At 40.6% G+C, this 27,988-nt stretch overlaps 3 protein-coding genes and 1 long non-coding RNA gene across 7 annotated transcripts; 2 read left to right on the top strand and 2 right to left on the bottom strand.

Moving 5' to 3' along the window:
• Positions 1-170: 170 nt before the first annotated feature.
• LOC112937616 (uncharacterized) lies at positions 171-2,425 on the top strand. The gene is made up of 3 exons (XR_003240262.2): positions 171-495; positions 715-777; positions 2,120-2,425. It is a non-coding gene; the product is annotated as an uncharacterized lncRNA (long non-coding RNA).
• Positions 2,426-3,698: 1,273 nt separating this feature from the next.
• On the top strand, positions 3,699-19,477 carry LOC4324336 (THO complex subunit 2). Of its 2 annotated transcripts, XM_015760274.3 has the most exons (34): positions 3,699-3,994; positions 4,119-4,244; positions 5,226-5,267; positions 5,398-5,457; positions 5,560-5,622; positions 5,829-5,909; positions 6,375-6,449; positions 6,540-6,587; positions 6,687-6,755; positions 6,902-7,035; positions 7,639-7,714; positions 8,433-8,623; positions 8,764-8,844; positions 8,997-9,195; positions 9,660-9,848; positions 9,930-10,010; positions 10,103-10,222; positions 11,429-11,488; positions 11,614-11,741; positions 11,889-11,985; positions 12,068-12,199; positions 12,276-12,379; positions 12,781-12,958; positions 13,068-13,219; positions 13,654-14,260; positions 14,352-14,456; positions 15,190-15,345; positions 15,416-15,496; positions 15,601-15,676; positions 15,758-16,023; positions 16,183-16,413; positions 16,519-17,235; positions 17,443-17,732; positions 18,923-19,477. In XM_015760274.3, exons 1-34 carry the CDS (start codon positions 3,845-3,847, stop codon positions 18,990-18,992), a joined length of 5,235 nt encoding a protein of 1,744 aa, XP_015615760.1. In that variant the 5' UTR covers positions 3,699-3,844; the 3' UTR covers positions 18,993-19,477. The 2 variants fall into 2 exon arrangements, with proteins under 2 accessions (XP_015615760.1, XP_015615751.1); XM_015760265.3 differs by having other exon boundaries at positions 16,183-17,235.
• Positions 19,478-20,137: 660 nt separating this feature from the next.
• Positions 20,138-21,227, bottom strand: LOC4324335 (uncharacterized). The gene is made up of 3 exons (XM_015766569.3): positions 20,953-21,227; positions 20,701-20,864; positions 20,138-20,500 (listed from the first exon to the last, which is right to left on the bottom strand). The coding sequence occupies exons 1-3, from the start codon at positions 21,168-21,170 to the stop codon at positions 20,460-20,462; spliced, it is 423 nt and encodes a 140-aa protein (XP_015622055.1). The 5' UTR covers positions 21,171-21,227; the 3' UTR covers positions 20,138-20,459.
• Positions 21,228-23,367: 2,140 nt separating this feature from the next.
• Positions 23,368-25,231, bottom strand: LOC4324334 (glycine-rich RNA-binding protein 4, mitochondrial). Of its 3 annotated transcripts, none has more exons than XM_066310478.1 (5): positions 24,913-25,231; positions 24,414-24,552; positions 24,259-24,327; positions 24,056-24,162; positions 23,368-23,764 (listed from the first exon to the last, which is right to left on the bottom strand). In XM_066310478.1, exons 2-5 carry the CDS (start codon positions 24,538-24,540, stop codon positions 23,615-23,617), a joined length of 453 nt encoding a protein of 150 aa, XP_066166575.1. In that variant the 5' UTR covers positions 24,541-24,552; positions 24,913-25,231; the 3' UTR covers positions 23,368-23,614. The 3 variants fall into 3 exon arrangements, with proteins under 3 accessions (XP_066166575.1, XP_015622053.1, XP_066166576.1); XM_015766567.3 differs by having other exon boundaries at positions 25,103-25,231; XM_066310479.1 differs by lacking the exon at positions 24,913-25,231 and adding an exon at positions 24,650-24,722.
• Positions 25,232-27,988: the final 2,757 nt, after the last annotated feature.

The raw sequence follows: 27,988 nt of genomic DNA, 5'->3' as shown, positions 1-27,988 counted from the left end.
GTGCATGACGCCAAGCCATCGCGTCGCCATCTCGTCCACCCCGGAATCCCGCCCTAGCCGCTAGCCAGCTACCCCCGGAGCTCCGCGTCTAGACCGCCAGCTCGCCACCGCGCCGCTTGCCTATAAAAGGGGAAGCAGCCCGAGCTCCTTCTCCCCACACCATCACCATCTCTCCCCATCTCTCTCTCCTCTCTCTTTCTCTCGTTTTGCTCTCTGTTGCTGCCAGCCAGAGCCGCCGCGCTATTCTCCCGGCGCCGCCGTCGCCGGTGGAGCCTCGCCGGAGTTCTCCGCCGCCCTCCCTCAGCCGCCGGTCGCCTCGCCGCACCCCATCGCCGAAACGCATCGCTATCCCAGACCGAGCCGAGCAAAAGAGCGAGAGGAGGAAGAAGCAGGCCTCCTCAAGCCTCTGCCAAGCCGGCCCCACCTTCCTTTATTCCTTCCTGCCACTAACGAGCAGGGCCCGTGTGCCTTTTCCTCTCTAGCAGCCACCGACAGGTGGGCCCCTCCCTTTTCCTTTTTTTTAAGTCAATTTCCAACATTCCAGAAAATCCTTTATTCTTTGAAAATTCATAGTAAATCAACCGTAACTCCGATTGACCCCGTTCAAGTTCCTAAATTTTTATAAAATTGAGATCTACACGGTGGCACCATTGTTTCTCTGATTTGAGCTAGTTTTATTGCCTTTTCTTAGTTAGTTTTATTTTTTGCGTTTAGAGCCCGAGTTCGAGGAAGCTCCGGACGCCGCTTTCGAAGGAGAAGACCCCAACGCTGTGCAAGGCAAGCCCCTTTGATCACATTGCCCCTATATTTTCAATGATATGTTGTTTGCAAAGATGCATTGTTAGTTCACACGATTAACATGTTTAGGCCTCGGATTGTTTATACAACCGACGGACCAACCCAGTAGTCGCACTTATATTACATAGGTTGATGTTTCCATACCATTGATAGCTCCACAAATATTTGCGCCGGTATCATTATTCGTTTACCGAGGTAGTTTCGCTTAGCCATGCTTACGTTGTTGCCGTGTGGGAAACTTGGGTTATTCCAAATCCATGTTTAAAAATCCAGTATGTTGTACCGAGGAATTGTGAAATAAAATGTGTTGTGAAAGTGGTGATGATGCGGAGTCATGCCTTTGTGGTTTGGCTACGTATTGTCGTTAAGGACCGATTCCTTTGGGAAATCCATCCAAACACGTTACAGTGCGACCACACGGGTATTTATGGGATGCCTCTGGCTAAGTAAATTGTTTTCACATGGGAGTTGGTGTGCCAATGGTTGTGGAATGCCGAGGATGAGGAGACGAAGTGTTACACATTTTTGCCCATCATGGGTGTCTTTTTGCCTCTATTGTGGCGTGGTACCGGTAGGAGTAGGAGGCATCCTCGGTATTTTCTGAGTGGATGACGGCTGTCATTGCCTGATACTTGGCTATGGATCTTAGCCCAACTAGGTGGCATGCGGTTTTCATGGGTTAGCTTTGGAAAGGCCTTATCACGAACTTTCGTTGCCGACGGGTAAACGATGTCAGTTTCGTGTCGTGTGGGTAAAGCGTGCAACCTCTGCAGAGATTAATGAACTGTTCGAACAGCCGTGCCCACGGTCAAGGGCGAGTGTAAGGTGTTTCTCATAGCGTAGATTTGTTTGACAAATGTTTGTGAAGAAGTGGTTACTGGGAAGGGTAACGTTACCAGAGTCCGCCTGTGTGGCAGACGGCTAACCTGGGTGGTTAGGAACGGGTCTGTGTGACCTGGGGTGTCGTCTGACACCGAGGTGTTGTTAGGGCCATGAAGATGGCGTTGTTGTGCTGAGATAACTGTGTGGACTATGTGTTGTTGTGAGAAGAAACTAATAGAGGAACAAATTAATTGCTGTTCGTTAATCGTGACAAGTTGTTGCAAAGCAACTTGTGGAATGGGTCGAGGCGTGAGCCTCCTCCCGACAACTAAAACTTGACTCATTCACTAGGAGTTTTGTGAAATAAATCACTTTGCCCAAAAAGGCAGCTTTCGCAAATAAAACCTTAGCCTCCTTGTTTAAACCAAACATGTCATTCTTTCCCCTGGCTTGCTGAGTACGTTAAGTACTCACCCTTGCCCCTTATAATATTATATAGAGTATGGAGATGAAGACATCGACCCGACCGCCAAGGAGTATCTCCAGGAGCAAGCCGAGTATGAAGACTTCTAGATGTTTCGTGCCTAGCCCCAAGCCTCGCCTGTGGAATAAGATAGATGCCTAGGTTATTCGCCTAGTGCATAGTTGCTTAGTCGCTTAGTGCTCCGCGCTGTTCGCTTCTGTGCCGTTGCTTTTATGGTTTTCTGTAATGTTGTGTTGCTCATCTATGGGCCTGTCCATGATAGCAACTTATGTAAGGACTACTACCCAGTGATGTAATAAAGCAGTTTACTTTGATTCCACATTTATTCTGTGTGTACCAGCTAGTGTATCCTGGGACTGGTACTATATCACAGGTAATGCATAACACCCTGGTGTGATTTAGCTGTGTTAAAGGCTAATGAATGTCGGGGCGTTACAAAAGTTAACTTTCCAAACTTTGTAACAAAATTACCATGAAACTAAATCTTTAGCCGTAATTTAATCACAAAACTATAATATTTATAGCTCAACATTACAGCATTATTTAAGATTTAAACTCTAAAACATACTCCCTCCGTTAAAAAAAGTAAGTCATTCTAGCATTTTCCACATTCATATTGTTGTTCGTGAATCTAGACATATATATCTAGATTCATGAACATTAATATGAATGTGGGAAATGCTAAAATGACTTACATTATGAAACGGAGGAAGTATATTTCTATGATAATTTAATATTAGTTCCGTAGTGTTTTGGCACATAGCTTCAAATCCGTAGTATTTTATAGATAAACTATTATTCGTAGTTTTGTAAAAAAATCTATTTAACGATCTTTATCGTATTATCTCCTGGAACACGTACTTTGCATTTCCCGTTTTCCAGCCCACGAGATGCGAGACGGGAGAGAAAATTGCATATGTACCATCGCATAAAACTGGCTTCGCAAAAATACCATCACTTAAATGGGCTTCGCTAGAATACCATCCTCAACTGAGTACACTTCGCCACTTTACCATTTTCATCATTTCTTCCATTTTAAGTTTATTTTATCATCTTTGTATATCTTTTTGGACTGAAATACCCCTAAGTCATCAACACTGAAGCACTTACGTGCAATGATCTGATCTGCAACGGAACAAGTTTATAATTTAGCCTATAAATTCTCCTCCAATATTTAGCATATAATTTGAGAAATAAAAATTTATTTCTCAAATTATATGCTAAATGATGGAGGATAATTTATATGCTAAATTATAAACTTGTCGGTATGTTGCAGATCAGATCCATTTCAAGTTGGGAGAGAAGTGCTTCAACATTGCTGACCTAGGGGTATTTCAGTCAAAAAGAGATCCAAAGATGATAAAATAAACTTAAAATGAAAGAAATGATGAAAATGGTAAAGTGGTGAAGTGTACTCAGTTCAGAATGGTATTCTAGCGAAGCCCATTTGAATGATGGTATTTTTGCGAAGCCACTTTTATACAATTGTACATATGCAATTTTCTCGAGACGGGAAAACCCACGGCACCGTATCGCGTTCACAATTTTTCGCGCAGACCTCCACCTCCGTCGCCGTCCTTCCCCCCCCCCACCCCCCCCCCCCCGGGGCGCGTCTCGCTCTCGCCCCACCGCCGCCGCCGCCGCCGCCTCCGCTCCTTCTCCCCCTCCCCTTCCTCCTCCCCTCACATGAAACCCTAAATTCCCCAAAACCCTAACCCCGTCGCCGCCCCCCACGCCGCCATGTCGCCCCCTCTCCAGGCGCCCGACTACAAGCACGTCACGGAGGAGTGCCTCCGCGAGTGGAAGGGCCAGCCCGCCGCCGCCGCCGCCTTCCGCGTCCCCGATCCGGTCCCCATGGCGCGCTTCCTCTACGAGCTCTGCTGGGCGGTGGTGAGCTCCCCCGCTAGCTCCTCGGCCCTCGCCGCCGCCGCGTGATTAGGTTTCGCGCTCGGCGAGCTGGGTTTGATCTGGTTTTGGTTCTCGGGTGCTGACTGGGTGCGTTGGGCTTGCGCAGGTGCGGGGGGACCTGCCGCCGCAGAAGTGCCGGGTGGCTCTGGACTCGGTGGAGTTTGTGGAGGAGGCGCAGCGAGGGGAGGTCGGCTCAGTACTCGCCGACATCATCGCCCACCTAGGGCAGGATGTAAGTGATACTCAACTCCTTTGGTTGCCGCACGGGGCTTGGTGAGCTTCCAGTTGTTCAGTTGAGTGAATTTGATCTAGTCAATATGTGAGAATTCGAGATTGATGGGAGTTACTCTCCATGCAAGACTGTGTTGAATTGGTCACTTCATAGTGCATGCGCTACTTGTTGTGCCGGCTGAATTGACAATCTGTTTGAATTATGATGTTACTGATTTTGATGATAGTAGTTTCTTGCTAGGATGTTGTAGCCATGGTTAGGTTTTGAGTCGATGCTGTGGATAAAAGGTATTCCACTGAAGTTAGTGCAGGAACTTACCATATCCATGGTCTTACTGGTGAACATGAAAGTACCAGTGCTTGGAAGAACAGAAACGGGCACTATAATGGTTTGAGAGTCAAGGAATACGAAGGGCACTATAATGGTTTGAGAGTCAAGGAATACGCTTCGGATGTTCACAGATAGCCCAAATATATCTTAGCTTTAAGCACTTTTACATATGAACATGCATTATAGCTAGCAGCGTATCCCCTCTCTTTGCAGTGATAGTGTAGATCTTCGATGAGATTATGTGGAAAGCAAACAACAATATTCCAAAAGGACTGCTCATGTTCATCATGTATTGCACTATATATCTTGAATCTTGATCAGTTACTAGAGCAAAATTGAACTGATCTTGTTATATACCAAAAGAGATGGAGTCATTAAGATGCAGCTAAGTACTTTTGTTATTCCACAAGTGCAAATGCTTTCTTCCTTTCAGTCTTTTGCTCCTATCCTTCCACTCCTTATGTTTCCCTTGCTATATCTATACGGCCTTCATCCCTTGGCCATTCTTTATTATTTGCGAGGACTAAAGTTTGAGATGTATCCTTTTCAGAACTATGCAGCTCTGCTTTACCCCTGAAATTTTTGTACTCATATATTTTTTGGAATGATTGAATGTCGCCTTAGTAGTTGAGCTGACTTATCTATGTGCAGGTTACAATCTCTGGTGAATATCGCAGCCGTCTTGTCAAAATGGTAACAACCCTTTAGGATGCTCTTAACTTGTTCATAATATTAGTAATGCAAATAAAACTTTCTTTCTTTTCTCTCATTTCGTTTGCATTGTAGTGTTCAGTAATTCCCATCTGAATGCTCTTCCTTGTAGACCAAATCATTTGTGGAGTCGTCATTGATTGCGCCTAGGCTCCTTCAAGAGCGATGCGAGGTAAGTGTTGTTTTCTGTTGCACTAGGGCACCGCATGTTTGTTGCTACTAATTTCAAGACTGACGCAAGCTATCTCTATTTACTGTGCTTTCATGCTTGAAGGAAGAGTTCCTCTGGGAGGTTGAACTGAGTAAGTCAAAGGGGCAGGATTTGAAGGCTAAGGAGGTATGCTTTCACATAATAATACAATGGATATTCTTTTAGCGAATGCTTCTATCATTTTGGTGTTCATTCGGGTTACTATTAATGCCTATAGTTTCCAGCAGTGGTTCATGAACACTACTCTCCTCCTAAATTTTGTGTCAACTTTTTTTACTTTTTTTTCTTTATCTATTCATTTACTATATGTCTGCTTCAATTATTGGTTATAGGTCAGGGTCAACACACGTCTCCTTTATCAGCAAACTAAATTCAACCTTTTAAGAGAGGAAAGTGAGGGCTACGCCAAATTGGTACGTATTTCTATCCGCCAAACCTCTTATGTTTGTTCTTATGATGAACTGAGTATTTTCTTAGGAAACTTCAGAAATCAGAACCACTATATTTTCTGCACGCTGTTTGAAAGGAGTAACAGAATCTAGAAAACTGTGTTTGGTGTGTGTCCAGTTTCTACACTCCCTTAAACGACCTAATTATTGTTTGACCTTAGTTATACAGGTTATAGTTCATGAGGTATCTACAAATAAATTAGTTTGTTTTGATGTTCAATTTGTAACTGATCTAAAACAGTCTAGTTGGATCAGAAAATAGTGGATAGCACAGTATCCCTATTCTTTTGCAGCAATTTTTTTGACACATGTTCCACTAGAAGGCACACCTGGATTTTTTTTGACACATCTTCAGTTAATTTCTGTGATGATTTACTGAAGTTCCGTTGTTTTTAACCTTCTTATCATATTTGCTTCTGGATTGTTCAGGTAACCCTCCTTTGTCAAATTGGTTCAGATTTGGCTTGTCAAAATTCTTCTTCAGTTACTATGAGCATTATAAAGGTGTGCTCTAGAATATTCCTTTCTTCCTCCTGTACTGTTATTTAAGCATTTGAGCATCTTTGTGATATAACATTATGTTTTTTATGGCAGTCATTGATTGGGCATTTTGACCTGGACCCAAATCGTGTGTTTGATATTGTGAGTTTTGATTTGCTGTCCACTTTTTTGTTATGCATTGTACTGTGTGAAAGCGTGTTACCGAAAGCATGTAGTGATGTTATTCTTGTATTCTGCTAGGTTCTGGAATGTTTTGAGCTCTATCCGGATAATACCATCTTTTGTCAGCTTATACCTCTTTTCCCTAAGGTATTCCTTTATCATACTTCATAGAGTATACTTCATACTTCATATGGTTATATTCCTTTTAATATAATAATGTAAACCTCCTCTAAAGATTATTAGCATACTTCATACAATATTTCAGCCTATTTTACTACTTCCTTTTATTGCAGTCCCATGCTGCTCAAATATTGGGGTTCAAGTTCCAATATTACCAACGATTGGATGTCAATAGCACTGTTCCACCTGGGCTTTTCCGGATAGCAGCTTTGTTGGTCAAATCTGGTTTTATTGACCTTGATAGCCTGTAAGTTTACTAAATCTCCTTGACTTCCTGATGGTTACAGTGATGTTAGACATCACCCAAAACAAAATCTGCAATTTGTATTCTTTATAAAAATATCTACTATGCTTTAAGCACACTTTTTTTTTTTAAAAAAACACATACATCCTCTAATAAGGTTTATGTCCATGTAAATTAATGTATGCATGTAATTAATGCCTTCGTATTGGGATTTACTCTCCAACTTTGGACTCTACTTTTTCTTCAGTGTTAACTCTTTACATTGGCTCCTGTTCTTTAATAACAAGAATTTTTTTAATTTCCTCTGATTCTGTGTGGCACTCTACCATTATCGATTTTGCTCAAAATGTATTAGTACAGCTACTGGTGTGTTAAAGGTTACACTGATTATGGTTTCAAGTTATCAATTTATCATTATGATTGCTCATAATGTATTAGTGCGGCTACTGGTGCAATCATGGTTTCTAGTTATGGATTGTTTTTACGTTCCTGATTCCTACTACACTATATGAGCATGACTTTTTTTTGCCACAATATATCTACTTGGGAATGGCCTTTCAACTCCAACTCTCATGAGTCATGACTTATATCTGAATTGTATTGCAGCTATGCTCATTTACTTCCAAATGATGATGAGGCATTTGAGCATTTTGACTCCTTCGTCACGAGGAAAATCGATGAGGTTAATATTCATTTTGTCCTCCTGAAGTTCATGTTTTTGGAAATATTTGCTATATCCAGGCATTGTGAAAGAGAGTTGTATGTATGCCATCTCATTACAGATTTAAACTTGAAATGATAAAAGTACAAATTCAATTGATAGTGCGACACCAAGCCCCCCCTCCCCTTCTTTTTATTTTGCAATTTTGCTATGTAACAAAATGAAATCCCACTGTTTTAAAAGAGGAAGAAAGACAATGTTGTAAATCATGATTCTGTATATGCAGGAAATAACACCATGATAATGCATAACCTTTGGGATTAGGATAAAAAAACGATCTGGGGATATAGGGATTAGAGGATATATGCAAAATGAATGTGTGGGGAATAAAATCGAAAGTAACATTTTGGATTGACAGATATGTAGATGTTGGCTTTATTGTGGTGTATGGGTATTTATCTTTAAATATAGGTACCTTCTGTTAACAAGATGTAACCCTTACGTAGCAAAACAACTTTGGTTGTGGAATGGCGGAACTTTATTTTTTTGTAGCTGAAAAATTTCAAGTTGAGCATGCAAATTTGTTCATACATTCCGGTGAAGTCATTTCAGAATCTATCAGGTTAAATGGTTCTGTAATTGAAAATAATCAGGATTTGTTTGTTTGTACTTCAGCACTTTAATGGTTGTGGTGTATTTTGCAATTTCTGGAACTTAGCCCTCTCTTTCTTAATTCCAGGCTAGTAATATAGGCAAAATAAATCTTGCTGCCACTGGGAAGGACCTTATGGATGACGAGAAGCAAGAAATAACTATTGATTTGTACACAGCATTGGAGATGGAAAATGATATAATTGATGAGCGAGCCCCTGAGATTGAAAAGAACCAGAAACTTGGACTTCTTCTTGGTTTCCTGTCAGTTCATGATTGGTAATGTTCATGTGTTCCATCAATTTATTTTGTCTGCTTGCTATTTGGTTAAATATATAATTGCATTTAGCAGTTAATACATCTATCCTTTTTTGTACTTATTATACTTTTGGTAACTGAATTCTACCATTGTTTGGCAGGGATCATGCACAACTCCTCTTTGAGCGTCTTGCACGCCTAAATCCTGTTGAGCATGTTGAAATTTGTGATAGTTTATTTAGGTTTGTCAACTTTCTCTGCATATGCAAGCATCCTCAACATTACTTGTAGTTCTCTGCAAACAGGGCATATGATGGTGCTTGATACATATGCCCTTGTATTACAACACATTCCCTGGTTAATATTATTCAATTTTGTTTTTTTGTTCATGCAGACTTATTGAAAGGAGTATTTCTTCAGTCTATGATATAATTTTCCAAACACATTATAAGATGCCTCGTAACCCTGTTTATATGATGGACACATCACCTTCCTCTTCACAAAGTTTTTCGGTTGATCCGCCGAAAGAGTTTTTCCAAATGCTTTCTGCTTGTGGACCATACCTTCATCGTAACACACAATTATTTCAGAAGGTAGTGTTGTTTATTTTCTCTGCTAATATTCTCATAGCAGTTCATGCTTGAACATGACATGCTTCCGGCTTCTGTTTTTGACTGGAGATTTTCTCTAATACCCCTATCACATGTATTATTTGTCTTGTGTTGTTAAAATTTGTGTAAACTAGTTATCATGAGTTCTTTTATCCAATCAATGGTTTTATGGTTGCCATGAGGCTTGTGACCAGATTTTTGTTTTCTGGCTTGCATTGTTGTAATAATTCAATAAGTAAAAAACACCGTTCTTGTTGCTTAACTACTACAGATAATTTATAATGTCTTGTAGCTTATAGTGCAAATGGGTTCTATTGACAAGTTGTTGCATATTCAAACGAACTATCCTATTATTAAATGTTTCCATTATGCAGTATCACCTGGAGTATCTATTAACAAGTTGTTGCATGTTTTACCTAATGTAGCATTCTCCATGTTAACTACAGGTTTGCAGAGTACTTAAAGCGTACCATCTGTCAGCAAAAGAGTCAATCCGTACAGCAGGTGTAATGTCTCCAGACTCGCGAATTGAAGAAGCACTTGGATCGTGCTTGCTACCATCATTGCAGCTTATACCTGCAAATCCTGCTGTTGATATGGAGATATGGGGAGTTCTTTCTCTTCTTCCTTATGAGGTTCGTAGTATTGTTCATAGTTTGTTTATTTGCCCAATTCATTTGTAAACAATGTTTTACAATTGTGCCACTCATTTTTAGACCCGTTATCGCTTATATGGTGAATGGGAGAAGGATACCGAACAAAACCCAATTGTCCTTGCTGCAAGGCAAACTGCAAAGGTTGATTATTTATTCCATGACTGAGTTTTCTTATGTTTCCCCTATAATTTTATCTTCAGCTGTCAATTAACTGTCCTTATTTTTTTGATTAGTTGGATACCAGAAGGCTCTTAAAGCGGCTTGCTAAGGAAAATCTGAAGCAACTTGGCCGCATGGTGGCTAAACTTGCCCATGCAAATCCAATGACAGTACTTCGGACAATTATCCAACAGGTATCTTGAATGAACAAGTGCATATAGTTGCTACTCCCTCCATTTCATATTATAAGTAGCTTTGTCTTTTTTTCTGGTCAAACTTAAAGTAGTGAAACAAAACATATTACCAAAATATATTCAATGTTAGGTTTAATGAAACTGATTTGGTGTTTTAGATGTTGCTAAATTTTTCTATAAACTTGGTCAAACTTAAAAAAGTTTAACTAGGAAAAAGTCAAAGTGACTTATAATATGAATCGGGGGGAGTACTTGGGATAAAGTTATTCAAAATATGTATATAACATTGCAGTTAAACACAATGTTTTTCTTTGGAAACATGAGATGTAACTACTTCCATTAGACCGGCGACTGTTGTTATTTACTTATTTTAGTAAATGATTTATTCCTCCTTGTTCCTTTTTTACTTCTCTGGTTTGGAGCTAGCTGATCCATGCCACATCTTCTTACAGCTTAATCCTAACTGCATTTATCCCCACAATTTTTTTTACACCAACAACCTGTGATTAGCAAATGCAAACTTCTAGCATTGGCACCCTTCACTAGCTCGTTGTGCATTAGATGCTCTTACTTTGACAATTGCCCTCTTAGCAGTGACATTTCTAGGTGTATGATAATCTCATACTGTTGGTATGCACTGGACCCCTCAAATAATTCCCTTCCAGAGGGGGACATTTTGAACTCTTTCATGTTAGTCTCTGTGAATTAGCACAATCATTATTGATTGTAAGTTTGTAACTATGCCACCAAACTTTTTTAGGAGTTAATTTTTCCAAAGGAACAGAGATCTTTTTATTGGGTTAATCTATATCTAGTGATTTTGGAAGTTCACCTTACGGTGTTCTTTTCTCCCCTTTCCTAGCTTCTACTCAATCGTTTTCTGCGCGCATGCTTCCCAAACTGCTAAATGGTGCTCTTTTTTTTGCAAAAAAAAAGTTATATAGGAAAGTTGTTTCTAAAAATCATATTAATCCATTTTTCAAGTTTTTTAGCTAATATTTAATTAATCATGCGTTAATTCGTCGCTCCGTTTTAGGGGGAAGTGTTCCCAACCATCATAAAAGAACGCACCCTTGATATCCCTTGTTGCTCTTTTTTTGGATGGGATTTATTATAATTGCTTTATTCCAGAAATTCCTGATTATTTTTTTATCATTTTTTGTGCCTCTATTTTTTCTCCTCTATAATACATCTCACAACTTTCAGGTTGAAGCATATAGGGACATGATAACTCCAGTCGTCGATGCTTTTAAATACTTGACTCAGGTATATGCCATGTTTGTGCTGTATGCTTTGTGACTTTGTGTTACTTGTGTCATTTTATTTTATCTATGTACATTCTGGTTTCTATGGGTTCTGTTTATAGCATTTTCTTGTTTGCTTTGTTGCAGCTGGAGTTTGACATCTTGCAATATATTGTAATTGAACGCTTGGCTCAAGGTGGCCGTGAGAAACTTAAAGATGATGGTCTTAATCTATCTGATTGGCTTCAGTGTCTTGCATCATTCTGGGGGCACCTGTATGTATTAACTCCTGAACTATACATTCTGCATTTTCACACATTATGTCTTTCCTTTCTCAGTAATAGGATTATTATGTTTTTATTGTTGTGCAAGCATGCCATCACTGCTGATGAACTCTTTTTTGAACCAATACATTTTAACAGGTGCAAGAAGCATCATTCGGTGGAGCTAAGAAGCCTTTTTCAGTACCTTGTTAATCAGCTGAAGAAAGACACAGGCATTGAGCTTGTTGTACTCGAGGTCTACTACTGGCTACTGTCAAGCTTCCCCTTGCTACCTTGGAATTGTATGTGTCTGAAGTCTAATATGATCACTCCTGCAGGAACTCATTCAGCAAATGGCAAATGTGCAATACACTGAGAACATGACTGAGGAGCAGGTTGATGCTATGGCAGGGAGTGAAACATTGCGGCTTCAAGCTTCATCACTATTTGGATCAACAAGAAATTCTAAGGTCATGAGGCAACATTTCTTCATTCGCAATGCCATGTTGAAGTCCATTCACTAAAGAAATATATTTTATTTTGTAGGTTCTGACCAAGTCTACAAACAAATTGAGGGATTCTTTGCTTCCAAAAGAAGAACCTAAACTTGCCATTCCCCTTTTACTGCTTATTGCTCAGCATCGATCCAAGTAAGGTTTTATTTAACATCTTGGAACATCGTCTGCAATTCTTTGTTGTCCTGCCCATACGCTGCTCATTAGTTATTACCTGTTTTTTGAACCCTGGTGGGCACAAATTGACTCCATTTCCCTTTTGCCCTCGACTAAGGTGGACTTAAGTCTGTCATAATTATGCAATACAATGATTGTAATATAGATGGCATGACATACTAACAAGATATGAACCAAAATCTTTGGAAATATTTTGTTTCAGATGCTGATAATATGCCAAGAGAGCATCAAATGACTAATCCTTTATTATTTTTAATTGTGGGATTGCTGTATAACTTCATGTGTTTGTCCTGGTGATTGTCATATCCAACCTTTACTTTTGGTATCAATATTTAAACTTGGTCTTGCTATTTTCTCAGGATTATAATTAATGCTGATGCCACATATATCAAAATGGTCAGTGAGCAGTTTGATCGGTGCCATGGAATACTACTTCAGTATGTTGAGTTTCTTTCAACTGCAGTAACTCCAACAACTTATGTTCAACTAATACCTCCGCTGGAAGATCTGATTAATAAGTATCATATCGAGCCTGACGTAATACACTCCTTACCATGTGCCTCAATTGTTTTTGTGCATGGGATTATCCTATTATTTGTTGCACCTCTACTTGAGTGAGCGTACTAATACTTTCACTTCAATCTAGGTTGCTTTTCTTATATACCGACCTGTGATGAGACTTTTCAAAAGCACTAATGGAGGTGACACCTATTGGCCTTTGGATGACAATGAAGAAGGGGAGTCTGTATCATGTGATGATCTGATATTGCATCCTGACACATCTCATAAGTCAATCATGTAAGTATTTTATGAACATCTATTGATGAGTTTGATGGCCTTTTACTCAGTGTAGAGATTGTAATTCACATTATACCATAAACCACAATCCTTTAATATCATATGACCTAAAGTGATGCATACACTACATTTTGTTTTATTTTCAACTTCTGTGTTACTGGCTTACACACAAGATTCAGTCCACATCTTTCAATAGATGATTATTAACCTCACTAGAAGCGTAGACATAATAAGAATGAAAAAGGTTAAAGCGAGACAATGGATGACCTTGGGGTCCCTGGAAGGTTGGTAAGAACTAGTTTGTAGTAACTGTACCGTAGTCCTTATATAAGTTTTAACTTGTGAATCCTCCTTGGTCAACTGTAGTTCACACATTTCTCTTATTTGGCATATAATGGTATTTTACATACTCAATGTATTCTGTTTTGGTGCAGGTGGTCTGATCTTCTTAGCACAGTCCGGAACACTTTCCCAGCAAAAACCTGGAATGGTTTATCACCTGATTTATATGCTACTTTCTGGGGGTTAACACTATATGATCTTCATTTCCCCAAAGATCGTTATGATGCAGAAATAAAGAAGCTGCATGAAAATCTTAAACAACTGGAAGATAATTCGGATAACTCTAGTATTGCAATCTCACGACGCAAGAAGGACAAGGAGAGAATCCAAGATTTGCTTGACAAATTGAACAATGAATCACATAAGCACCAACAACACATTGCATCAGTGCTCCAAAGGCTAGGTCGTGAAAAGGTTAAGTGGTTAAATTCCAGTCCAGATGCTCTGAAGATCAACATGGAATTTTTCCAGCGCTGCATATTCCCTCGCTGTGTTTTTAGCATGCAAGATGCTGTGTATTGTGCTATGTTTGTCCAAACACTGCACTCACTCGAGACTCCATTTTTCAACACGGTGAATCATATCGATGTTTTCATCTGCAAAACTCTACAGCCAATGATTTGTTGCTGCACAGAGTATGAGGCTGGCAGGCTGGGAAGGTTTCTTCATGAGACACTGAAGATGGCCTACCGTTGGAAGGTATTTGGTTGCCACATTCTTTCAACCATAGTTTTATTGGATAGTTTTTTTGCTGGTTTTTTAATGCTTCTATTCACGTCACCTTTTGCAGAGCGATGAATCTTTATATGAGCGTGAATGTGGAAATAAGCCAGGTTTCGCTGTGTACATCAGATATCCAAATAGCCAGCGTGTATCTTATAGCCAGTTTGTTCGAGTATGCTACACTCACTCCTTGCAGTTATACATGGCATAATTATTTTTTTCTGTATGTTTTGTCACCTCCAAGTTCCAATTATACACAGCTAGTTATACAACACATCTAACAAAAAGATCTTGGTTTGTTTATAGACCATTAAAAGATAGCAAACTGTAGGGCTAATACTTGCAGTGGTGTCTTTCATATTAAGACAAGTGGGCAATGACATGGAACCCCAGTATGGGATGTGGTCATATGGTAATCCGTGGAAGTTCCAGATTGTGCTCCCTGGGCCCTTGGCTGTACATATGCAAAAAACAAAAAAAAAGTTTTCAGTTTCAGTAAATAATCCAATGTGGTTCGTCAATGGCAAAACCATGTTTAGATGCTAACATTGTACCTCTCATTGTGAGTAACTGGATGAGGTTTGTTTGGAAAATTTTGAAGGCATTGAGTTCTTCGATTATAAGAACTTGCCCTCATTCAACCTAAATCATATGTTTTCTGATACCTGTTGAATGATTTTCCTATGGAGTAGTTATTGGCTAAATTTGCAAAATATGCACCAGAAACTTATTGATTCCAAACTCGGGAGCTTATGCATGATGCAGCATGTGGACTGGTCTTCTCTGATTTTGCTGCATCTTCATTTGCACCTCCAAAATCATGAGAAAAAAAATGAGCCAACATGCAAAATATTAGTCATAATTCACTTTGCCATTTTCTGTATGTAATATGTTTTGTCTGACAGGTTCATTGGAAGTGGAGTGGACGAATAACTAAGGTGCTGAACCAGTGCATGGAATCAAAAGAATACATGGAAATCAGAAACGCCCTTATTGTGCTCACAAAGATATCTAGCATTTTTCCTGTGATACGCAAAAGTGGAGTCAATCTTGAGAAACGTGTAAGTACCAATAGTAGTCGGTATTATTTCTGCTCTTTTGTCAGACTTCCTCACCAGTACTTTTTACCAGGTTGCTAAGCTGAAGGGGGATGAAAGGGAAGATCTGAAAGTTCTGGCAACTGGTGTAGCTGCTGCTTTGGCAGCCCGCAAGGTAAAATATTGTGTTACACCTTTGTAATTATTTATTCAGCCTACTAGGAGGCACCTGATTTTATAGTCATGATATGTACATGTGGTATGCTGGATCTTATGCAGAGCTCATGGCTATCTGAAGAAGAGTTCGGCATGGGTCTCCTTGATCTTAAGCAAGGGCCAGCAAAAATTGTGCCTGGTAAATAGAACATACAAAAGGTGCACATCTTTGGTTGAAATCATTAGGTTAAAGGATGAATAATTTTTGGATCTCCTGTAGGAAATCAATCAGCAGATCCTTTGACAGCAAAAGATCAGAGTGTTCGTGCAAAATCCATTGAGGGTAGGCATGAACGGTCAGAAGCTGCCATGAAGCCTGATGCTCAACAAAAGAAAAATGCCTTGGCTGCAAATGGATCTGATAACCAAATGCCATCTTCTTCTGCACAAGGAAAAGTTTCAGGGATTATACGAGGTTCTGATGAACCTCCCAAACTTCTATCTGATGAGGGAGTTAAGGTTTCAAAGCCTACTGCAGAATCTGAGGTACGTATTTTTTTACCTGTTTATCGTATAAATGATTTAAACTATTGTATAACTAGGGTAATTTATGCTGCTTTATTTTGTTTGGATGCAAAGCATTGAGCAATTTAATGCTACGCATTTATCCTGTCAATCAACTTCTAATTGTTTTTGCTACAACAGACAAGGGTGCCCCAAAAGCGTGTGGCACACAATGCTGGCAAGGTATCTAAGCATGATATGGTAAAGGAAGATACAAAATCTGGGAAATCTACAAACAGAGGTGTTACTCAACAAGGCTCCTCTGTTCCTGTTGATAAAGAAGTATTGTCTCAGGCAGCTGATGGTGTGCAAGATACCACCAGTAATTCTTTGGCTGCTAGCAATGGTAACTTACATACGGCTCCACGGAAGGTATCAGCATCCTCCCAAAAATCAACACTGTTGGCTACACATACTGGTGGAGCAGCTAATTCCTCTGGTGAATCTACTGACTTGATTGACTCTAATATGAAACAGCAAAAGAGGTTTGTTCCTACTGAAGAACAAGATAGAGGAACTAAATGGAGGAAAGGAGAGAGTGAAGGCCGGGATGGTGACTTCACAGAACACACTGACAAGGACAGAAATTTGGACTCGCGATTGGTAGATAAATTTCGTCCCATGGATCATGACAAGAGTGCTAGCGAGGAACAAATCCTAAGTAGGCCAGAGAAATCAAAAGAAAAGGCTGATGACAAATATGACCGGGATCCTAGAGAAAAAGCAGATCGAACTGAGAGGCGTCGAGGGGAAGACATCGAGAGACCAACAGACAAATCATTGGAAAGGAGAGAGCGTTCTATTGAAAGAATGCAAGAAAGAGGGACAGATAGAGCTCCTGATAAAGGAAGAGAAGACAGGAATAAGGAGGAGAGAAATAAAGTTAAGCATGCTGAACCATCCATAGATCGTGCACATCCTTCTGATGAACGGTTCCGAGGACAAAGCTTGCCACCACCTCCACCCCTTCCAGCAAGTTTTGTACCCCAATCAGTTGGTAACAGGAGAGATGAAGATACCGATCGAAGGGGTGGTAGTACTAGGCATAACCAACGATCATCTCCTAGGCGTGATGATAAAGAAAAGTGGCACTTGGAGGACAATGCTGCGTCGTTGCAGGATGATGGAAAGCACCGGAGAGAGGAAGATATTCGGGACAGAAAGCGTGAAGATAGGGATGTTTCGTCAAGCAAGGTAAATGTGTTAATCATCTCCATCTTCTGTTATTTGTGACCACTCTTTGCTCTTGTTCAGTTTCATAAAATGATCGTGTTGTACTAAGTACTTGTCGTTGTCACTTGAAAGCTATATCACTCGAATGATTTGGCTTCAAACTAGTGTGCATGAAGGCTTCCCAAGAGCATACTTGATTTTCTTGCTAACGCTTTGTTGTTTTTACAGGTAGATGACCGGGATAGGGACAAAAGTAGTATTGTGAAGGATGAAAGTGATCCTAATAGTGCTTCCAAACGGCGAAAGATCAAGAGAGATCAGTCTGGTTTAGAAGCTGGGGAATACGCACCTTCTGCTCCACAGCTTCCCAGTCATGGAACCAGTAGCTCACAAGTGTTTGAAACACGAGAGCGAGAACGAAAGGGGGCAATTTCACAGCATCGGATATCCCATGCTGATGACCTTCCTAGAATACATGGAAAGGACTCGAGCAAGACAAGTCGTAGAGAGGCTGACCAGTAAGTTTAGGAAATAATATATTCTCTCCAAATAAGCATAGCACATCTTCGTACAATTTGCAACATTACATTACTGTTTCAGTGCATATATTCTAAAGTTATGTGAACCACATAATGAATTTGCTGGAAGGATCATTTTTTATTCATAGCGCAAAGCTTCAAGTCTTATATTTTTACCGTTCTCCTCCCTTAAAACTAACTGCCGTGGACACGATTATTCCTTTTGGCTCTTTTAGGAAACATAGATCACATATTCTTAGGGACTGGAAGATAGATCCTAAAATGCTACTCCCTCCATCCCATAATATAAGAAGTTTTAGAGTTGGACACGGTTATTAAGAAAGTAGATAGAAGTGAATGGTGGAGGGTTGTGATTGGATGAACAGTGGAGGTAGGTTGGAAAAGTGAATGGTGGAGGGTTGTAATTGGTTAGGAAGAAAATGTTGGTGGAGAAGTTGTTATATTTTGGGACGAATCCTGAGGGCTAAAAGTTGTTATATTTTGGAACGGAGAGAGTATATATTTAGTTATTAGGCCTATTAAGGAACGTAGAAAGGGAAGTGCACCTTCCCAAATGCATATACCATGTTGCAACCACTGAACTCTAAAACCCTACTTCTGTGTGGCATATGCTGTGTTGCTGATCGACGAGATATTTATGTGGATGCCCTAGTATGATTGTGTGCACCACATTGTTTGTCATCATCTAAAAGGTTTTTTTTTATCATTTTATAATGTCGATTTGTTTCATATAGGAACTCCATTCAGATCCCTCCTGTTAAACATTTGGCACATCAGATAAAGACACCTATACACAAATTCTTCTGTTTATGGGTGTCTACTGTTCGATATAGACAGTTTTAGAGTAATGCGTTGCCATGAATTGATGGTTCATAAATTTTTGTTTCATTTTTGTAGATAACTGGATATTTAGATTTATGACCTATATGGTGGTAATCTTTGATGCTATATTAAATCATACTATATAAGAACACATTACTAAATATATTATGCGGCTTGCCAGTTGCCACTTAACAAAAGAGTGCCTGGTACATATCTTTTTTAAATCGCGCATACCATTTAATGTGATGTAATATCTCTGCTTGAGCTGTAATTTATGGTAAATATCCTTTTTTATGCTTGCTCTTTGTTAAATTGCCTATTCCTGATTAAGCTTGTTTGAACTGCAGAGTACATGAGAGAGAATGGGAAGAGGAAAAGCGATCAAGAACGGAAACTAAAAGGAAGCACCGGAAGTAGGATAATTGTTGGAATTTTGTTAGATGCAAAACAAGTCATGAATTCTCCTGAGCTTTACAAAGAAGCACATGATCAGCAATGTACAACATCACATATTTCATCGTATTAACAGGCCATTCAGAGGTACATGCTGCACCAGAATTTTTAGAAATACCTTGATTGAAGGTGCAGTTTGGTCCTATCGCGTAACACGAACAGAAGTTGTGGATACATGACATTTGTTTAACTCTTATGTATTCTGTTGTTTGAACAATTTGGAATGCAGAGTACAGACTTAATGGCCTAACCTTTGATCTTGTGATGTAAACTTGGATGAGCTGTTCGCCGTCCAGCTATTTTGTAACTCTACTAACCGCAGATATGTTCGTTGTAGGAAGAATTTTGATTGCAATTTTTGCACTGTGTAGGAATAATGCTAGGGGACAACAGGCTTGCACGGTTGTACATACTACAGTTAACAATGTGTGCATGATCCTATTTTTGTACGTGAGCGGTGTTCCTGTTAGTTTTCGCCATTATAATTTCACTCGTTCCTTGCATGCTGTTGTGGTTTTGTTTCTGCTATTGTTCATAGTGTGTTTTCCCTGCATTTTTTCTATACGAAATAGCTGTCTACGAGGTAAATTTTGAGTTTTTTTTTTTATTGCGAGAGAAGTGATCAAGCAATTATGTGGTAATTGAGCCATTACTGAATCTGTGTCTGCCCGTCTATTAGTGTCTGACATCCTGAAGTATTTCACGGGTTAGCATGTTTATTACATGGCATTTAGGTTAACATAATTGGCTGTTTGGCACCAGAAATATCACTCGGGAATAAAATTTTCGGGTCTATTTTTCGCCTTTGGATTCTACTATAATTCAACTTATATCGCAAAGTGAGCTTGGCTCAATTTACCGCGGGTGGACGTATTTACGGTAATAAAACATCTATAACATATAATGACTACACTAATTTTAAGATATGCTAGCTTGATCTATTGAATGTGCTTATACTGATAGTGTATGCGCAAACGAGTTTAAAGAGGTAAGTGCGCGTATATATGTGAGTATTTACGTTCATACTATGTTAAAAAACAATTAACTCACAAAATATAAGATATTTTGGGTAGATGTGACGTATCTACTACTACAAAGCTAGCTTCACATCCATCAATCCTTTATATTTCTTTTATATTTTGGGACGGAGGAAATACTTTTTACTCTCTAGCTTGTAAAACAGTACGCACCCTTCATCCTGTAAAACCGGATGAATTAACATCAGTATGCGTTACACATCAGAGTAAAAACTTTGGTAAGACCAAAAGTACATCAAAGCTGCCACTACCCCATCCCCCACCCATTCTCGTAACAGTTATCGTCTTCGCTTCATTTCAAATATTTCTCGTTTTTCCCTAAAAAAAATATTTCTCGTTTCTTTAAGCTCTGTGTTACTCCACGGAAACACGAACACGACCAGTATGGCAGTATCTACTTCTTCCGACCCTTGTTCTTCTTCTGCTGCTGTTTAGCTGCACCAAACGAGAGAGATGATCAGATATACTCAGATGCATAGTAATACATATGCCTGTGAGGAGATGCTACAGCAGAGAGCAATTTCAGAGAAAGAAAGGATAGCAATTCAGAGATTTTTTTTTTTCGCGAACGCTAGCAATTCAGAGAAAGAAGGAAGGAGATGATGAGATGAGATGAGATGATGAATGGTTATTACCGAGTCTCCTCTTTGCGTCGGATTTGGCGAAGAATTCCGCCCACTCGTCGGTCAGAACAAAAACCGGCTCCTCCTCTTCCTCCTCCTCCTCCCCGACCAAAATCACCTCCTCTGCTTGCTCCAGATGCAGCGCCGCCGCCTCGTTCGTCGCCTCCCCCTGCGGCCTGCTCCCATCAAGGAAACGGTAACTATTCATCACCCCCTAATCCATCGGCTAATTAATTTAATCACCGAAACAAGCAGTGTGCGTACCCGTCGTTCGGCCCCGCGCCGGCGTGCAGCGGCCAAGGCGCCGCCGGTGTCGTGCGGTGGGCGGCCGGAGCCGGAGCCGGAGCGGGAGCGAGCGGGTGGGGGGTGATGTGGCCATGGTGGTGGGGGCAGAAGCGGATGTGGACGTGGTGGTGGTGCCGCGGATCGAGGTGGAGGTGGAGACGGTGGTGGTGGTGGTGGTGGTGGTGTGAAGGATCCATGGCGTCGGTGAGCTCTCTCTGACTGAGGCTGCGATGCTCTCCCCAAGTCTAGGGTTTGAGGGCTCACGGCTTTGGGAAAGAAGGGAAATATGCCATGTGGCCCAATGGCCCAATCTGAACCCGTTCCGCTGCCACCTGCCCCAGTAGGGGTGTAAGGGCCCATTCGGATTGTAGCCAAATTAAACCTTATCAAATTTTACTAATTTGATAATATTACCAAGTTTTGACCGGATTTATTATGTATTTACTGAATTTGATAAAAAAAACTAAATGGATGCACATATTTGAATACTTTACCAAAAAATGGTATGGTTTGAAATGACATTAATCTGTATAATCCCTAACGGCTTGTTTGGCAACTTGAGGGAAGGGATTGGGAGTTTACACGATGGAATTGATAGTGAGATTAAGATGGGAATTTGATTTTTCATGCCAGTCTCTTGTTTGGTAGAGGTGGTGAAAATTGATAGGGAGTTTAGTTGGAGATTAGGTCATTAATGAAAACGGAGGCTGAGATTTGTTTAGGCGAAGTAAAGGAGAAATTCCCTCCCAATTACCTGTACCTACCCAGGCATTGAAAAGGAGGGAGTTTATTCCTCAATTCCCCATCCCCATTCCACCAAAATTCTCATGTCCCCCAACCAAACAAAACAGTTAATAGCCTCATCCCTCTAAACTCCCAGTCCCTTCTAAAAACTTCCTCCAACCAAACAGGCTGTAAGTGGGCTAGCTCACGAACCCACTTATAGAACAGATAAGTGGGTTCATGGGTCAAACCACTTGTATCCCTAATGCTCAAAACCGTCTTCTTTCCTCCGGCAGTTGCCGTTGTAGGTTTGTTAGAATGTTATCGAGAAATGAAGACGAAAATGTGTACTTCCTCCCTCGTAAAAATCGTAATTGTTAGATCCCATAATAGGTTATACTTTAGGGCTGAGGGAGTAAAAACTAAAAACATACCGGTTTCAAATAATATCCACCAGATATCATTCACAACTTTGATCGCTCGTAATTAAAGAAAAAACAAAATTGTATTATCTCAAAGTATGTTGTATTGATAATGTGTGTTGTGCCATAAATACAAACATGCAACTTTAGTTAATTAAAAGTTATTAGCGATCAAAATTGAAACAAAGATGGTGAACAACGGAAGTATAACAAAGAGTTTGTGCGAAGGGCTCAGTATAACAGAGAGATAGGTTATAAAAAAAAACAGAGAGATAGAGATGAAGTAAGATGAGAATTGATAAGTGAGAGAGAGGGTGCGAAGGGCGAGGTAGTGATGAATTAAAAGGAGAAGTGATAAGTGAGAGAAAGGGCGCTAAGATAACCTTATAGACTGCGGATGTAGCTCTAAATTCTAATACAGCTAGTGGTCAGGGTCATTTCTTCCATTGAAGCTTATTTGAATTGGAGAAAATTTCAGGAATTTTGAAGGTAAGGTCATGCTTGTTTCAATTTAAAATTATTGTAATATTGATGAGCCAGATTTATGAGTTGTTTGTTTATTTAAATTATTGAAAACATAGATTACTGGGTTTGAAAGACATCTATAATGCCCTTAACTAAGACATCTATAATGCCCTTAACTATTTGTTTCTCTGAATTATTGATGAAGGCATAGATTATTGGGTTTGAAAGATTACCCTCAACTATTTGTTCAGATGGATGACAGAGGTAGATAATTTCTTTGGATGACAGAGGTAGGTAATTTCTTTAAGTCTTCAGGAATTTTTTTTGAAGTCTTTAGGAAAAATCGATCTTAAGCACCCAATAATCTTAATAATCTTTTTTAAAAAACATCTTTTGAGAAGATTAATATGGGGTTCTAGATTATAATAATCTCTCACAATAATCTATCTAAATTATAATAATCAGCTGAATCAAACATGGAACTGTTTATGTGAAAAATCCTGTATTAAAAAACAACCTAAACTTGCTTTTAACATCAGCAAGTAGTTCATATTGGTAAATATGTGCACATTGCCGAAATTTTAGTTTAAACGGCAAGTAAAAGCCAAGAGAGAACATTCAGCAGGAAAAAAAATACAACGGACAACAAATGACAGGAAGCAACGCAGAGAATACACATCACGTTGATCAAATGTTCACGGACGCTGCTCAGGCGATTTGTCTTGTGAACGAATGCTCGATGCAGATCAAATATGAAATAATAAGACTTGCTGACACACTCGAGTAATGACCCTCTACACATTGCAATAGATATGAAGACATGCATGTGTTCTCAGTTCTCACTCACAAAAAAGCACCATTCGCATCCTAGGCCTTCACGCCAAGCATATAAAGTGCAATATGAAGATTTAATCTTCACCTAGAATTTCAACGACGACGGATACTAAACGGTACAAAAGTAAACAATAATAAGGCTTCACATAAGCCACATCAGGTCCTAAGCTCATTATTTAAGCAAGTCAGTGCCCACTTTAGTACTGCCCTCCATAGCCTCGGTTGCCATCACCATAGCCTCCTTGGTTACCATAACCACCGCCACCACCACCATACCCGCCGCCACCTCGGTTCCCTGGAGGTCTCTCATTCGCGAAGTTCACGCGGATACTCCGTCCCTCAAGTTCCTGCAAGCAATGGAAATGCAAAACAAAATGAGGCCTAGCAAGGGTACATGTCTGTCCTCAACAATTTAGGCACAACTAGACAGAACATTCATCGGTGAGGCAAAACCAAAAAAAGAGAGTAAAACACACTTCCAGAAAAGCATGCATCTCAAAACAAACCGTATTCACATGTTATAGAACTGAAACATATTCCACAACATTCTAATACACTTACATACTCAAACTAACACAATGATACAGGACAGTAGCTCAAATTGAAAAGGAGTAGCAGTGGATCTTGTCTTGACTCACCTTACCGTCCATGGCATCCATGGCACTCTTGGCATCATCGCCATTGGCAAAGCTAACAAAGCCAAACCCTCTTGACCTTCCAGATTCTCTGTCATTGATCACCCGAGCTGCAACACGTAAACTATAACTGATTAGATCCCGAAACAAGTACAACATTGACCACATCAGAAAAAAGATGTATCCACATTATTCAGAAATCTGACCTTCAGTCACATCCCCGAAGCTGGTGAATGCCTCTTTCAGCGAATCGTCATTAGTATTCCAAGAAAGACCTAAGAGACAAGAGGGAATAAGTCAATGTAAAAAAAATGCTACTTTGCATACCATCAGAATCAACACAACAAAACAAAAAACTCACCACCAACGAAAAGCTTGGTGGACATCAGACGAGCAGCATTGAACATGGCAGGGGAAGAGCCGGCCGAGGCACTGCTTGTCAAGCCACTGTGCCTGAGGAAGCTACCGAGCTTGTTGAAGGCCGCCATTGAGGATTAAATCTGCGAAAACCCGTAGCCGCGCATTGTTAACCATCAGTACACAGTGATTTTTAATCATAAGCAGCCAAACAATCCAGGGCCTACGGGGAAACCCTACCATAAAAAATGGTTTCCGCCGATTATTCATCTCACAGCGGTCTTCGACCAATCTAATCTAAACCAACCAGGACCAACTACAAACGAACCACAAATCATAACAAATCAAACGATTTGACCAATTTCATGCATGGATCTAAGCCAAATCAGAGGCCGAAAATCGCATAACTAGTTACAAAATAGCTAACCAAATACAGAGAACAAATCCCCACCTCCACCTAGCGGTGGAACGAGTAGAATCTATCAACAACAAACAAATCCCACCTCTACCTAGTGGTGGAACGAGTAGAATCCATCAACAACACGCATGTACATATGAACCAACCATCCCCCCCCCCTCCCCTTAACGACCGATTTGACCCCGAATCCAGCGAAGGGGGTCAATGGATCATCCAGATCCGTCGGGGAACGAGCATCCGGAATCCAAGAGGAACGAGGCGAGATGCCGACGTACCTGCTGCGGCGGCGGCGGGGAGGAGGGACGAGGAGAGGAGGGAGGCCGACCTGAGGGTTTTACAGAGGCGGAGGCGGCTAGGGTTTTTGTAGGTAAAGCTCCCCCACTTGGCCCAAAAGAAAAAATCTCTTCTTCCTTCGAATGCGGCCACGAAAATATCTAAGCCTCAACTATCGTCAACAAAATAAAATAATAGAAAATGCTACTCGTACCAAAACAAACCCACCCGCTCGAAATGGGCCTTATTTATATGGGCCTCAATTCTGGCCCATATACGAATTAGATTCGGTTAAGTTGAGGGAGGTAAAATAGACTTTTCAGCAAATGGGCCAAAATTAGTTTATGATTATGAACGTGCAGTTCAATTAATTTATTTACAGAAAAAATATATATTTTTTTTTGCTTTTTTTGAGCAAGAGCATAGTAGCCTAGGCAAGAACACGTGATGTCACGCCCTGGCATGGCGGGCGACGAACAGGGCGGCGTCGAGGAAGGTGGCCGTGGAGTTGGACGCCGTCTGCTTGGCCACCTCCCACGCGAACGCCGCCACCTCGCCGGCGGCGGCGAGCAGCGCCTCGGGCCTGCCCATGGCGGCCTGCACGAGCGCCACCACCGCGGTGCCGTTCGACGCCGCGGCGTCCCTCCACGCGCCCGCCGCGGCGTCCGCCGCCGCAGCGACGGCGTCACCGGCCGCGGCGAAGGCGGCCGCCACGGCCCTCTCGACGGCTTCCCTGATGGCGCAGAGGAGGAGGCAGCCGAGCTGGCCCGGGAGCTGGACCAGCCTGAGCAGGAGCACGACGGCCACGGCGGCGCCCTTGAACGCCACCGCGGACGAGCAGGTGATCGCCGTGCTCAGCCCGGTGATGAGCAGCTTCGCCATGGCCACTGCCATCGATCGCCTCTTGTCTCTGTCGTTCTTTTGCCTGAACACGACGTGTTCTTGAGATTTCTTGATGAAAATTTGTCGAACACGAAATGTAAGCTCTTGAGACTGAGAAGGGGGAGGAGATCAAAGAGGAAGAGATATGAATTTGTTTGGTCGATTGGTTTTGCCACTTTGAGTGGTAGAGCACGCATTAGACCGGTCGTTTGCGACGTTTGTTTATGACAATGTACTACCTCATGTAGAATGGTTCAGAGTTCAGTGTTCTAGTGTTCCTCTCAAGCTGTCTTTGCAGTTTGTATCATCATTGAATGTTTATTATAAATTCAGGTCAACTCCAACAAATATAGGCTTCACGTACGATCCTTTTCCTACAGAGTAATAAATCTTTTAAAATAACACTGCAAATCTGTCGGATTGGGTTCGATTTACTAGGCGGGTGCTTTTCTGAAAATGTTGATTCGGAATTCAGATCATATTGCCGCTCTGTTTATGAAAAACGATTAGTATTGTTCAAGTTTAGATATAAGATGTCGTATAGGATAGTTGTTAATGCAATCAAGACTTGTTGCAAAAGTCGCCTCCTTGCTAATCATAAACTGTTCTGCTAGAACATCAGATGAAAGAGAACCAAGATTATGTTTGTTGCTGGGACATACTATGTCAAGACGATGACAGTTTTCGTTCTGGATTTTGCATTTTTCAATAACCCTCCGTGGCTGGCGTCGGCAGAAGTCAGACCATGCCATTGGTAGTTTTTTTTCTGTCTGATTTTATTTCGTTAAAGAAATCCTTGTGATGGCTGGACATGACTGGTTCAATGCGTTATTTAAATTCGAGATGATAGGGAATAAAAGCCCTAGTTGTACAATTTTTCAAAGAAGAAAGAATCGGCACTAGTTGCATCCATAATTCATGATCGAAATCAACCTGCAGGGGTATTCAAGCCGTCAGTTTCTTCTTGCCTTGACAGAAGTAAGGTGTGTAAGAGGCTGAGATTTCAGGCTCTCTACGTGTTAGAATATGTATGGAATGAACATGAAGTTGCAATATGTGTAAGATAGAATTAAAGTTGGACTATGTCTTATACTCTATCCTAAATAGAGAGGCACACATGTTCTAACCGTAAGGCCGTAAGGCAATAGTAGCATAGGTGCGATTACGGCTGCGGTCAATGGTCTTGGACTACCGTAATCAGTGCGTCGGAGATGTAGGCTGCAGTTGAACTCCGTTATCAGATATCGTGCCCTCACGTCGTCATCGGTTTTGAATCCTTTAGATGTTTCTTCTGTGTTTGGTTATATATGTTGATTTTTAGGGCTGGTTTTGTAACGCTGTATAATCTAGCATTGTACCATTAATTGATTTAAATTCCATGGATATATCCTCACCTATTCCGTCCATTCTATAAAAAACAAACTTAGTCCAATATATGTCTAGATTCATAGTTTTAGAATGTGTCATATTTTATATAGTTTGTTTTTTATAGGACGGATTGAGTAGCTTTTTTAAGTCCAAGAACACAGCTGCGGTTCATCTAGCCTATCGATTTGATTAACTTTTCTACTCAGCTGCAAATTCTGTGACAGTGAAGAGAACACCGATCAACACTTCTACTCAACTCTCGACATGTTTGATGAAACAGTATGGTCAGACATGTCTGTTCATTTATGCATTATAATCGAAATTTTCTGACATAGACAATTGTTCAGGCTTTTGCATCCAACACATGGACTACTTGATCAAATAGGAACTAAATATAGCTAGTCCCTTTACCATCGGCGATGCGGCGGCCGCTCCGTCCAACCTCGCTCTACTTTTAAGGTGTGATAATTAAGGATTCGCCACTCGCAGTCTATAACATATGGGCTCTCATACGTATATGATAATATGGGTTCAGTAATAAATTCTTAATTATCATTTGTAAGAGTGACAAATAGTTAAATATCTCTGCACTTTCATTCAGAGAGCTTCTTTAACACCTCCAACCACCGATGGTGCCA

Source organism: Oryza sativa, chromosome 1, assembly GCF_034140825.1.
Source record: "Oryza sativa Japonica Group chromosome 1, ASM3414082v1".
Lineage (NCBI taxonomy): Eukaryota > Viridiplantae > Streptophyta > Magnoliopsida > Poales > Poaceae > Oryza > Oryza sativa.
Note: the sequence above shows the minus strand (reverse complement) of the source record. Positions and strands in the feature narration are given on the sequence as shown.